General features: G+C 51.3%; 1 protein-coding gene across 8 annotated transcripts in view; it reads left to right on the top strand.

Moving 5' to 3' along the window:
* Positions 1–13,688, top strand: part of LOC115083627 (zinc finger protein 585A-like) — a 738,796-nt gene that overhangs the window by 527,387 nt on the left and 197,721 nt on the right. For 2 of the 8 annotated variants that reach the window (XM_029587551.1, XM_029587558.1), the window contains exon 3: positions 2,781–3,146. The exons of 4 other annotated variants lie outside the window; for them this stretch is intronic. In XM_029587551.1, the coding sequence (XP_029443411.1) occupies positions 2,781–3,146 (366 nt within the window). Of the gene's footprint in view, positions 1–1,067; positions 1,159–2,780; positions 3,147–13,688 lie in introns of all 8 variants that reach the window. 2 more of the 8 variants (XM_029587557.1, XM_029587556.1) reach the window with 2 other exon arrangements.

Below are 13,688 nucleotides of genomic sequence, written 5' to 3'. Positions count from 1 at the left end.
GTGTGGAGGGGAGGGGGGATCGGGGTGTGTGTGAGAGGGTCAGAGATGTGTGTGGAGGGGAGGGGGGATCGGGGTGTGTGTGAGAGGGTCAGAGATGTGTGTGGAGGGGAGGGGGGATCGGGGTGTGTGTGAGAGGGTCAGAGATGTGTGTGGAGGGGAGGGGGGATCGGGGTGTGTGTGAGAGGATCAGAGATGTGTGTGGAGGGGAGGGGGGATCGGGGTGTGTGTGAGAGGATCAGAGATGTGTGTGGAGGGGAGGGGGGATCGGGGTGTGTGTGAGAGGATCAGAGATGTGTGTGGAGGGGAGGGGGGATCGGGGTGTGTGTGAGAGGGTCAGAGATGTGTGTGGAGGGGAGGGGGGATCGGGGTGTGTGTGAGAGGGTCAGAGATGTGTGTGGAGGGGAGGGGGGATCGGGGTGTGTGTGAGAGGGTCAGAGATGTGTGTGGAGGGGAGGGGGGATCGGGGTGTGTGTGAGAGGGTCAGAGATGTGTGTGGAGGGGAGGGGGGATCGGGGTGGTGTGTGAGAGGGTCAGAGATGTGTGTGGAGGGGAGGGGGGATCGGGGTGTGTGTGAGAGGGTCAGAGATGTGTGTGGAGGGGAGGGGGGATCGGGGTGTGTGTTAGAGGATCAGAGATGTGTGTGGAGGGGGGATCGGGGTGTGTGAGAGGGTCAGAGATGTGTGTGGAGGGGAGGGGGGATCGGGGTGTGTGTGAGAGGGTCAGAGATGTGTGTGGAGGGGAGGGGGGATCGGGGTGTGTGTGAGAGGGTCAGAGATGTGTGTGGAGGGGAGGGGGGATCGGGGTGTGTGTGAGAGGGTCAGAGATGTGTGTGGAGGGGAGGGGGGATCGGGGTGTGTGTGAGAGGGTCAGAGATGTGTGTGGAGGGGGGATCGGGGTGTGTGAGAGGGTCAGAGATGTGTGTGGAGGGGAGGGGGGATTGGGGTGTGTGAGAGGGTCAGAGATGTGCTCGGAGGGGGGAATCAGTGTATGGGGCTGGTGTTTTTTTTAATTTGTCCTACACCACTTTTAATTTCATGTAATTTTTTTCTCATTTCTTCTCCCTGCAGCAGGTCTCCTTTGTAAGAAAGCCTGTCCATACCTACTGTTTCTGTCATTGGCTGCTGCGCTACTAAATGGATTTGATCTGCTATAGCTAAAGTAAGGAACTAAAAGATCCTGCTAAGTGTGGGAAGAGGAATGTGAACTAAAAGCATGGATTCAGTCTGTTGTCAGCAATGAGAGTAAGGCTGTGTGCACATTTTGTAAGTGTGACATTCGTGCACATCAGGCAGACCTTCTGCAACATGCAAGAAGTTAAGCTTCCTTTGTCATCTATGCGACCCACAAACATTGGGGTTTCAATTTCACGTGTTTTGGGCTTTTTTTTTTTTTTTTAAAGTGCTTGTTCTTTCATGAAAACCTGGCAGCCCTAAGCGGTGTCTTTCCGACCCGTTCTTTTCTGGTGTCCCTGTGACTTTTCTAGCAAGCAGCGGGACTGAGTGTAAAGGGCTCCAGGTGGAGGGCTTCGCACTGGGAGCGTGGAAAGGAAATCAAGGAGGTGATCAGGTCTTTTAAGTCGCAATCTCTGGGGCCGATGCAATGCAGTGAGCTCAGCCGAGCGCATTGTTTAACCTGCGGTGGGACACGGGTTAAACAGGCGCTAATCCACCCCCTAATGCAATAGGGGGATTAGTGTCTATTTAACGCGCGTCAGACACGGAGTGAATGAGTTAGCGCTCATCACATGCAAATGCACTCATTCACTCCAAATGCAAAAAGATACATTGAAAAGGACGGAAAAGCAGAAAAAACTTTTCAAAGTAAATAAAATAAAATAACTCAGCAGACCGCCTGTAAACTCGGCGCCTGTTTTCATATCTGGCAGACAGGGCAGCGCAGCGAGTCGCGCTAGGAAGGAGGTGCTAAGGTCACGCAAACGACTCTAGCACCTCCTTCCTAGCATGACACCCCCCCTAATTTAAATATTGCATGGTCCCATTCCCCGCCCCCCCCCCCCCCCCCTGAGGGTGCTGAAAAGTCGGCGCCCACTTTCTGGGAAGATTTTTGCATCGGCCCCTATGTTTGCAGCCATTCTTATGAGCTGCTCTGATTGCTGCCCTTAGGATTCACAATAATTTGACTTTCAGAAACTTGAGCATTAAAATGTTAGGATTTAGGGGTCAAAGCTTGAATGGGAGGAGCACTAAGCACCACCCCATAAAGAGAGTAGAGGGGAGTTAGCCTGCAAGAGACTCCTCAAAGCTCACAATTTTACTTGCACACAGAAACCTGAGATTTACCTTTTGTGCTCTCTGTAACCTGTAATTTTACTTTACTATTGTTGTTTTATAATTTGTATTATGGTTTGTTTTTCAATTTGATATTCCCTTATCCTGTATTTGGTGAGGGTCTGTCTGTATATTCCATGTGGGACTGAGGTGAGGGATTCTGCTAGCATTTAGTTTTTGTGTAAGATTTGTATCAGTCCAGCTTGTTTTGTTTTCCAGCAGGGAATAGATTTTTATTTATTTAAAAACATCTCTAATTCACATATTACAAAAAGTTCATTATTTAGCTGCTTTAGGGCAAGTTACCTCATTTCCAGTTTTGTTGTTTCATAGATAGGATGTTGCTGTGTGACTTTTGGGAGTTAGCGCTGTTTAAATGTGATGGGTTTGATGCAAAGGTGCTGAGAGTGTTTTCTGCAGGGTTTTCTGTTAATTCACAAAGTGCCCGGTACAGGAGGGAATTAACTCTCCAATTTTTTCTCTTGTCCTCAGCCCGACCTGTCTCTGATCCGGACTACATCGAATAGAAAGGGAAAGTCTAAATCTCGCCCGTCTCCCATGGATGGTTTTATGGGTTCTGGGACTTCAGTGGAGCCCAGGAAGGGGGTTCTGCCTTCTCCAGAGCCAGATCCCTCCTCGGTGCAGCCTCTGGCAGAGCCCCCGGGATCAGAGGAGGGGGCAGGGCTGGCTCTGGATCCACTGCAGCCCAGGACTTTGGGCTCTCTGTGGATGGTTGTGGAGCGGCCGGAAGCAACAATGAGCAGCAAGTTGGAAAGGATTGAAGAGGAAATCTCTTCAGTGACCCAGGAGAAGAAAATCTCTGCTCATGCTAAGCGGCTGCAGGCACTGGAGAGCAAGGTGGGAAATTTACTCAATTCTCCTGTGTCCATTCAGGATAAAGTTTGTTAGAAGAAAAAGTAAGAATTTGGAAAATGTTGCCAAAAGAGAAATATTTTAGAATTATCAACTTTCCCAAGAGAGAATATTTCACCAGGGGGAGATGATTAATAATTATTTAGGGGAGGCTTTGCAAATATCTAAGGAATCTCTTCTTCTAATTAACCCCATTTCTTTTCTAGTGAAAATTAAATGTACAAAGATCTTCTGTCTCTTGTTGCTGATCCACAAATTTCAAGGAAGAAGAAGTTGAACCCCAAAAGTAATTTTCTAAACCTTGGTCATTTTTAGTCTTCAATTCTCAGCCAGGTCACGTCTACACCTTTCCCTCCCCCGCTTTATTTATTTGGTTTATATTATTTTATATACGTTTATTCTGATAACAATCATAACAGTTCACAGTATAAATATAAATAAAATCAATTAAAAATTATAAATGATTAAAAACAAAACATTAAATTCAATATAAATATTACAACATAAATAGTAAAAAACATCTATGGATAAAAACTTTAATGAACAACAAAGTCAATTTAAAAAACCATAAATTTCCTAGTGTGGACCCAGGACAATGGGTTATGTGCTCCCCTGCTAGCAGATGGAGGCTGAGTCAGGTTTCAAAGCTGACGTCACCCTAGTTACCCCCCTGCAGTGACCTCAGCCATCCAGTATCTCTCTGTCTCCTAGCAGATGTGGAGGTGCTATCCCCTTACCAGTTGGAGAAAGATCGAGCCCCGCTCTCCTGTGGTGATACCTAAAGGTCCCTCCCCCAGTTGAGAATTCCTGAGGTGATTTCCGAGATCTCTCAGAGGTTGCCTTGGTCCGGTAGTGGTTCCCAGGGTGGACTTTGTTCTAAAGCAGCGGGTGCAGGAAGCCGAGCGTGGCGGTGAATGCCTAAGCCCTCTCTCCCCTCAGCTGGAGACCATCTCTGTACTCAGCCAATAAGTGCTGAGCCTGGGTAAGTAGAGAAGATCTCCTCAGATTCAGAGACGTGGAAAGGCTTTGGTAAATCTTTCCTCCGTTCTCCTTGCTCGTTGCGCCGTACCGACGACGTTCTTGATCCCGTTGGGGCAAGGGAAGGAGGTTTCCGAGCAGGTTTAGTGGCCCCTGATGGGCCAGGCCCCACTTCAGGCTCGGTGCGGTGCCATTTCCCCTCCTTGACCGTTAGTACGTGCGGTGCGGGCCGGCCCTGCTGTGCGCCTGACCCCACTCCTTAATGAGCGCGCATCTCTGCACATAACCGCGCACATAAGCACAGTCGTACATTCGGGCACAACTGGATGCTTATACTTACACTCGTCAGGGTGGATTTGTGCACACTCGAGTCCGTGCTGGCTGACTGAACGCACAAGGTACAATGAACTATGGCTCCGGCAACAAAGAAGCCCAAGCGCCCCTCTCTGCCGCCTGCCATATTAGGGCTGCGCAGCCTGACCTGGATCCTTCCTGTGTCAGCTCTGTGAGGAAGCCCAGGGAGGGCCGGACTCTCAGAACTTCTCCCAGTCGGAGGATGGGTCAGCCAGGACCTTATCTGTTAGCACCCGGATCTGAGCAATCCCGGGGCTGTGTCCTCCTTGGGAGAGGGCAGTTCAGGGGGGCTTACCCCAGATCCTCCTGGGCTAGGCATGGACCCAGCAACCTTTTCCTGGGTGGAATTCTTTCAGGGCCTTCCAAGCCTTTGTTCAGGTGCAGTCGGCTGCTGCCCCTGCCCGGTCTGGGAAGGCCTCGTCCTCCCAGCCCTATCCGCAGGCTTACCAAGGGTATCCCTGACAGGGACCCAGACCCCACGGACGACGATGGGGATGCAGTCTCATTGGAGGACAGGGAAATCCTTCCAGGCCTGGAGCCATACCGGCCCATGCTATGATCTTTCCACAGAGATGAATTGCCGGCCCTGGCCTCCCAGACCCTGAAGACTCTGGGAGTTCCCGGCACAGACCCTGTGTCGGAAGCAAAGAGGAGTCCCATCCTGGTGTCTCTACGGAAAGCCTCTTGCTATTTCCCGATTCTGGAAGCCATCCAGGAGGTGATTGACCTGGAGTGGGACACCCCGGAAGCAGCTTTCAAGGGGGTCTGACCGTGGAGGCCTTGGACCTTCTGGAGCCGGTGGTGTCTCCTCTCTTTGCCTCTTTGGCAATCCTTTCTTCTGTCAGACATTTTGCTTTCCTGATTACTTTCTTCATCTTTCAGTTTAACCAGATGTTCTTCCCTGTGTTTTTTTCTTTTTAGGATCCTTTATATTTCTCGAATGCGGTTCTTTTTATTTGTATTTTATCAGCCACCTTCTTTGAGAACCAGATCGGTTTCCTATTTCTCTTGCTTTTGTTTACTCTTTTTTTTTTTTTTTTGTATTTAAATTTTATTAATCCATATTAATGCAATAACATTTGTATAAACAGATGCAGGAATATAGCAATACAGAAAATCATGACATCTTAATGTAAGCAATAATGATAAAGCAAGCAAATTAGACAAGTGCTGCTTTGCTTGGGCTTCTTAAATTGTCTGAACGTCTGCATTATCCCTCGTCACTAGTAGATGTTGTCACTGAGTCGTAGACGCCACAGGGGCTGGATTTCCCCTCCATTGCAGATACGGATTCCCCGCCTGATTAAATGCAGGAATGTTGTGCTGCTTCTGGGCAGTTTTCTTGTATAAGAGGCACATTGTGTCCAACTTTTGAAGTAAGTTGTCCAAAGAGGGCACCAGCTCCTGCTTCCACGTTGCTGCCAGTAATCACCGTGTGCCCAAACAGAATTGGGTAACCAGCTCTCTTTCACTCCCAGGGCCCTCATTGGGGTCATTCGGTGAAGCTCGGTCAGGGGACAAAATAATAGCTCTGCCCAAGATCCAGTGTATAATGTCCGATACTTCCTTCCACAGTCTTCCCACCTTAGGGCAGTCCCACCACATAGGGATAAAAGGACCCGACTGACCACAACCTTTCCAGCAGAAACCATTGGAGTAGATTTTAGCACAGTGGAGCCTATGAGGGGTAAAATGCCAGCAAAATAGAACTTTCAACCCGTTTACCACAAGGGAAGCGGATGTGGAACACTTCTTGGCCTGTAAGAGGATCAGATCCCACTCTCTCTGGAGAGAGACTTCTCTAGATCTTTCTCCCATGCTTTGATATAGTTTGGTGTACATTGAGGAGCATTCTGTAGGAGGCCATAAATCTTGGAAAGCCTTCCCTTTACCCGATCTGCTCACTCACGCCCTCCCTCAAACTGCGGTTCTCCCTGGCACAGTTCCCCCTTCTATGGATGCTTTCTTTATGAAATGACATATTTGCAGATAAGGGTAAACGTTAGGAGATTGTAACTGAAATAGCTCCCGAAGTTGAGCAAAGGTCCTTTCCTAGCGTGTGGCAGATGGACTCAAAACAAGTGGGTATAGTGTGCTCGTGCTAGCAGTTGGAGACGGATCTGACGTCAGCACGGGTACATATAACCCCACAGGAAGTGTAGCAACTCAGTAATTTCCGTCTCCAAAGCAGTTTGGAGCGTCTGCACGCTCGCTGAGCATGTTTTCCAAATTCGACTTACTAAATTTCTAAGAAGATGTCCGACCACACGAGCCGAGGGTCGAAGATGTCCTCCCCAACGTGGACCCTGCTCACCACAGATGCCAGCCTGAGCGGATGGGGAGCGCACTGCGAAGGGCTCACCACCCAAGGGCGGTGGAACGGCGAAGAGTCGGGGTGGAACATCAACCGCCTAGAGGCACGGGCAGTCCGGTTAGCCTGCCTGTGATTCGCTCACAGACTGCGGAACAGGGCAGTCAGTGATGTCAGACAACGCCACCACGGTGGCATACATCAACCGACAGGGCGGAACCAGAAGCCAACAGGTGTCCCGACCTTAATGAAAAAAATTTCATATCAGATCGGTTTACATATAACAAGGGGTATAACTTAATCATCAATTGGTGAGATGGCTTGAAGGGCCGAGAGCTGAGCAGAATCCATGGAGTTAGCAATCTGTTGAGTTTGTGGCATGTTTGTAGATTCCTGGTTGCTGTGTCGATTACTCTTCCCAAAGGGAAGGGGCCCTGTGGGAAAACACAGCAATCGGCTAGGCTCTCTAATAAGCAACACACATGATGAGAAGCTTTATTGTACAGCGGTAGAATGGTTTGTGGACAGCGGCAGTTCTCCCTCTGGCCACAGAGTAGTCTCAGAAGATGTAGTTCAGGCCGTGCGGAGGTGCAGGGTAGGTCTCCCTGATGCTGGTAATGGAGGGTCCGGTAGTGGTCCATGGAGCGAAGTACGCCAACAACCCTTCCTTGATGTGAAGTAGTGTTGACAGATCCGGTAGAAGTCCGCAGAGCGGAGTACGCTGAGAATCTGTGGTGATGAGACAAGTAGAGAGACTGAAGTTCCCTGTACGTACCAGGATCAGTCCAGACTGCTGGGTTATGCCTCCCGTCCAGCAGATGGAGTCAGAGAGAAACTGAAAAGGCACCACTGATATACCCTGGTGCGCCCCCTGCGATCCTTCAGTATATCTCTGACTCCAGCAGATGAGAGAGCATAACCTTGCGGTCCTGATCTCCTGTAAATTGAATTGTGAAGGGGTTTCCCTATCAGGTTTGATTAGTATATAGGAGAAATCCTGTGACTGGATCAAGGTAATACTTTGTACCTAATTTGGTACTGCTAATAGGAGCCGTAGCAGGCAAGGCAGGGCACTGCCCTACAGCCTTTTCCCGGGGTTTCTTTCAGCCCTACCCAGTGAGAGGAGGGGAGAATTAATCGGTGGGCCGGTCACTCTCCCTCTCCGACTCCTGAGAAGTTTAATTCCTCGGAGAAAAAGTTTAGCCGGGTGCACTACACCCCCTACCGGCTCCACTAATAAATTGTTTGTGAGGTAGTTTTCTTAGCTGCCGGTGGCAGCGCTCTCAATAAAAAAAAAAAAAAAACGAGGTAATTTGGTCCCAGCCTGCTTTATTCACTGTGGTCTCTGGAAGGGGTGGCTTGTCACCCAGCCCTTGTTCGCGCCGTTTTTCGCGCCGTTTTTGGATTTTCTTAAAAAATAAAAAAATTTTAAAAAAAATGCCCCGAGGAACTGTTTGTGTGGCGTGTGGGGATCACGGCCGCCGGCTCTCCCGCGAGGGCCTTTGCTCCCGGTGTCTTCCCGGGGGTGAGGGCTCCTCGCGGGGGCCAGCCGCGGCCGGGGGCTCCCCTTCCCCTCGGCCTGGTGCACGGGCAGCGTCGGGCAGATCTCGGCAGTCCTTGCTGCCGATTCCGGGGGCGGCTGCCATTTTGGAAAATTCGGCGGCCATTTTAAATGAGCTCGATGGCGACGCGATTTCCTCCAAAGAAGGGGAGGACCTCCCCCCTCTGTCCCCGCCGGACCTTAGCCCCCGCGGGCCAGATTTGCCACCTGGGGGAGCAAAAGGAGGTTCCTTGAAAAGACCTCATCCCTTTACCTCACAATTTGTTCTTTTGCTCCATAAGGCGTATATGGAAGCCGAAACGGAATGGGATCAGGGTAATCCTGGCCCAGCTAAACAGGGAAGAGTTTCTACAGGTCTCTTTGGCTTGGGGGATCCAGCTCCGGCTCCTCCTAAACCTCCGCAGCAGGCTTCTCCGGCTCCCCCTCCAAAACCACAGCCTGCAGCTCCGGTTCCCCTTTCACAGGCTCCGTCCCCTCCGGATCCTGATACGGACGTGGGGGGTACGGACCCTGTTGACCCGGTTGAGGGAGATGATCCTCAGATTCTCCGGTTATTTCATAAGGAGGAATTGGATCCGTTGATTACTCATGTCCTTAGGGAACTAAAGATTCCAATACCCCAGATAGACTCAAATGCCCAGCCAGGGGATTTTGAATTGGATGGGCTCCGCACTCCCGCACATGCTTTTCCTTTTCACAATAAACTGTTTCAGCTTGTGTCTCGGGAATGGGATAATCCGGAGGCAACTCTTAGAGTCAGCCGGGCTATGGATAAGCTTTACCCTCTCCCTACTGAATCCTTGGAGCTCCTTAGGGTGCCAAGGGTGGATTCGGCGGTCACTGCCATGGCAAAACATACCACCATTCCCGTAACAGGGGGTACGGCCCTTAGGGATCTTCAAGTTCGGAAGTTGGAGACGTTGCTTAAACGCATCTTTGAGGTGTCAGCCTTGGGAGTACGGGCGGCAGTTTGCAGTTGCATGGTACAAAGGGCTACCCTTCGCTGGGTACAACAGATGTTGACATCTCAGGATCTGCCTCCGGATGAAGCAGAGCAGGCAAACCGCATAGAATCTGCGGTGGCTTACGCCGCAGATGCCTTCTATGACCTCCTCCGCACTTCGGCCCGGTCTATGTCTTCGGCAGTGTCGGCTCGGAGGTTACTCTGGCTGCGTCACTGGGCAGCAGATTCTTCCTCCAAGGCCCAACTCGGTTCCTTTCCTTTTCGGGGAAAACTGTTATTTGGCACCGAGTTAGAAGACCTTATCCGGTCTTTGGGGGAGAATAAGGTGTTCAAGTTACCAGAGGACAGGCCTAGATTTTTTCGCCCTTCGGGTACTTTTCGCGGACGATTTCGCGGGCAGCGCCGTTTTCGATCGGGGAGGGGCTCCTCCTTTGCTACAAGGCAGCCATCTACGCGCTCCCAGTCATGGACTCCTTCCTTTCGTGGTAGAAGGCCGGCCCGTGCAGGGGCGTCTCATACCTTCGCCACCTCTAAAGCGGCTCAATGAAGGGACGCCGGTCCATTCCTCCGTCCCGGAGGTCGGAGGACAACTCTCTTACTTTCGGGAGGAATGGGCCACAATTACCACGGACCAATGGGTCCTCGACATTATCTCTCACGGATACGCCTTAGATTTTGCAAAACCCCTGCGCGATTTGTTTCTAATCTCTCCCAGCGGTTCTCTGGTAAAGCAACAACGAATTGCTCAGACCCTGGAGCGGTTACAGGAGCTGGGAGCGATAGTGCCAGTGCCGCCCGCCGAACAGCACACAGGCCGTTATTCCATCTATTTCATCGTTCCCAAAAAGGAGGGCACGTTCCAGCCGATTCTGGATCTCAAGCGGGTCAACAGGGCTTTGCGCATACTGCGGTTTCGGATGGAGACCCTGCGCTCGGTCATCGCCGCGGTACACAAAGGCGAGTATTTGGCTTCCTTAGATCTCACGGAGGCTTACTTGCACATAGGAATCCAAGAGTTCCATCAAAGATTTCTGCGCTTTATGGTCCTGGGATCTCATTTCCAGTTCTGCGCTCTTCCGTTCGGTCTGGCGACAGCTCCGAGAGTGTTCACCAAGGTAATGGTGGTCGTGGCGGCGAGTCTTCGGAGAGACGGAGTGTTGGTACACCCTTATTTGGACGACTGGCTCATTCGGGCGAAATCGCGCCGTCTCTGCGAAGACGCAATTCAGGCAGTTCTCCATCGGCTCCACTCCTTGGGGTGGGTAGTCAATTACCCCAAGAGCCATCTGATTCCCTCCCAGAATTTGGAATTTCTGGGCGCCTCGTTCGATACCGAAGTGGGGAAGGTTTTCCTGCCACAGGCAAGGATGGAGCGGCTGATGGCGCACGTTTGCCGTCTCCTCGCCCTTTCCTTGCCAGTGGTATGGGATTACTTACAGGTCCTTGGATATATGGCGTCCACTCTGGATTTGGTTCCGTGGTCTTTTGCGCATATGCGGCCGCTACAGAGGGCCCTTCTGTCTCGTTGGGACCCCAAATCGGAAGAGTTTCAGATACCTTTGCCACTCTTACCCCCAGCACGGACCAGTCTGCAATGGTGGTTGGATCCGGTCCACTTGCTCCAAGGTACCGATTTGGAGCCACCCCAATGGATTATTGTCACGACCGAGGCCAGTCTGACGGGCTGGGGAGCAGTCTGTCAGTCTCAGTCCGCTCAGGGACATTGGACGCCTTCTCAAACCAAGTGGTCTATCAATCGTTTGGAAACAAGGGCGGTTCGCCTAGCGCTACAACATTTTCTGCCTTTGATTCGGGACAGAGCAGTTCAGGTTTTGTCCGACAACGCAACCACGGTAGCGTATATAAATCGGCAAGGCGGTACACGGAGTCTACCGGTGGCAACCGAAGCCAGCCAATTGATGGTGTGGGCAGAGCAGCACCTGTCTCGGATTGCGGCGTCTCACATCGCAGGAGTCGACAACGTTCAAGCAGACTATCTCAGCCGGCAACAACTAGATCCGGGAGAGTGGGAACTATCTCCCGAGGCACTCAGACTCATCTGCCGCCGGTGGGGAACTCCACGGTTGGACCTCATGGCAACTCGTTTGAATGCCAAGGCAGCTCGCTTCTTCAGTCGCAGAAGGGAACACGGGTCGGAGGGCGTGGACGCGCTAGTTCTTCCCTGGCCCACGCACGTTCTTCTGTATGTGTTTCCACCGTGGCCGTTGGTGGGGAAAATATTGCGGCGAATAGAATCCCACACGGGACCCGTCGTTCTCGTAGCCCCGGAGTGGCCAAGGAGGCCGTGGTTCGCCGACCTCATCAATCTAGCGGTGGACGGCCCCTTGCGTCTCGGGCATCTGCCTCGGCTCCTTCGGCAGGGTCCAGTATTTTTCGACCAGGCCGATCGCTTTTGTCTAGCGGCTTGGCTTATGAGAGGCGGCAATTGAGAAAGAAAGGATATCCGGAGTCGGTCATTACTACTCTTCTGCAGGCTCGTAAACCCTCTACCTCGGTTGCTTATGTCAGGGTATGGAGAGTTTTTGACTCCTGGTGTCAGGGTCTGGAGGTGCCGTCGCGGAAGGCTACGGTGTCTCATATTCTGACTTTTTTGCAAGAGGGTCTAAAGAAGGGTTTATCTTATAATTCTCTGCGTGTGCAGGTGGCAGCCTTAGGCTGTTACCGCGGTAAACTTGACGGAATTTCCATTGCCATGCATCCGGACGTTGCACGATTTTTAAAAGGAGTTAAGCATTTGCGACCCCCGGTACGGCCTATCTGTCCTTCTTGGAGTTTAAATTTGGTTCTCCGGGGTCTTTGTACTTCTCCGTTTGAACTCCTACGAAGGGCTACTCTCAAGGATCTCACTCTCAAAGCTGTTTTTCTCTCGCTATTTGTTCGGCTCGCCGAATCTCGGAACTTCAGGCGTTGTCTTGTAGGGAACCTTTTCTCCGTATTTCTAATTCGGGGGTTTCTCTACGTACCGTTCCCTCGTTTTTGCCTAAGGTAGCTTCCGCCTTTCACGTCAACCAGACGGTGGACCTACCGGCTTTTGCGGTTGACGGAGCGGAGGCGTCGCGGCAACCGGAACTTCGCAAGTTGAATGTTCGAAGGACGCTCTTGCGGTACCTGGACGTTACCAACCCTTTTCGGTTGTCTGATCATCTGTTTGTCTTGTGGGGTGGTCCAAAGAAAGGGAATAAAGCTTCGAAAGCTACGATAGCACGCTGGTTGAAAGAGGCGATTGTTTCTACTTACATTTCCCAAGGTCGCGCCGTTCCGGAGGGTCTTAAGGCTCATTCTCTGCGCTCCCAGGCGGCGTCTTGGGCAGAGAGTGGTTTTATTTCCTCACAGGAAATTTGCCGAGCGGCTACTTGGAAGACGTTGCACACCTTTGCGAGACATAACCGTTTGGACGTGCGCGCTCCGGTGGACTCCTTTGGCAGTGGTGTGCTTCGTGCGGGACTGTCAGGGTCCCACCCCGTTTAGGGCAGCTTGGGTACTTCCCAGCAGTCTGGACTGATCCTGGTACGTACAGGGAAAGGAAAATTAGGACTTACCTGATAATTTTCATTCCTGTAGTACCAAGGATCAGTCCAGACGCCCGCCCATATCAGTGAAGAGTATAAAGTCCCGCAACTGTTGTTCTTTTTTCGGGTTCCGTTTTTACGGGTACTTGTTCTTTTTTGTATGGTTGACTGCATGGTTTCCTCGTTTTCCACATGTTCATACTTTTCATCTTTATCTTGATCTAGTCACAGAGTTTGCCATAGTTTTCTAATTTTCATACTGCTTTGTTATGGATTATACTGAAGGATCGCAGGGGGCGCACCAGGGTATATCAGTGGTGCCTTTTCAGTTTCTCTCTGACTCCATCTGCTGGACGGGAGGCATAACCCAGCAGTCTGGACTGATCCTTGGTACTACAGGAATGAAAATTATCAGGTAAGTCCTAATTTTCCTGTAGAGGCACTCACAAGGCCAGTAATGCTGCCGAGGATGAAGTTTCCACAAATAGAAGGTAGCGAGGCAGGCCAACGCCAGTGCTTGAGTTCATAGCGCAGGTACCAGGAAGATAGACAGGAGCGGGTAAGGCCGTCGAGGAGCGAGTACCTGGGCGTCCTTCTGAGCGGGGTACCTGGAGAGAAACAAAAGAGAGTAGAACCCCCTTTGAGTGGGTGTTCCAAGAGTCTTCTTGAAGCGAGAGAACCCTGAAGGGTAGGCAGGAGCGGAAGGCCCCCGAGGAGCGGGTACCCAGAGCATTCTGAAGCAAGAGTAACCCTGGAGGGTTTGTAGGAGCAGGTACGCTGAGAGAGCGTTTCCACGGAGGAAGCAATAGCTGAACCGCAATCCTTGCTA

This window comes from Rhinatrema bivittatum, chromosome 2 (assembly GCF_901001135.1).
Source record: "Rhinatrema bivittatum chromosome 2, aRhiBiv1.1, whole genome shotgun sequence".
Taxonomy (NCBI): Eukaryota; Metazoa; Chordata; class Amphibia; order Gymnophiona; family Rhinatrematidae; genus Rhinatrema; species Rhinatrema bivittatum.
Note: the sequence above shows the minus strand (reverse complement) of the source record. Positions and strands in the feature narration are given on the sequence as shown.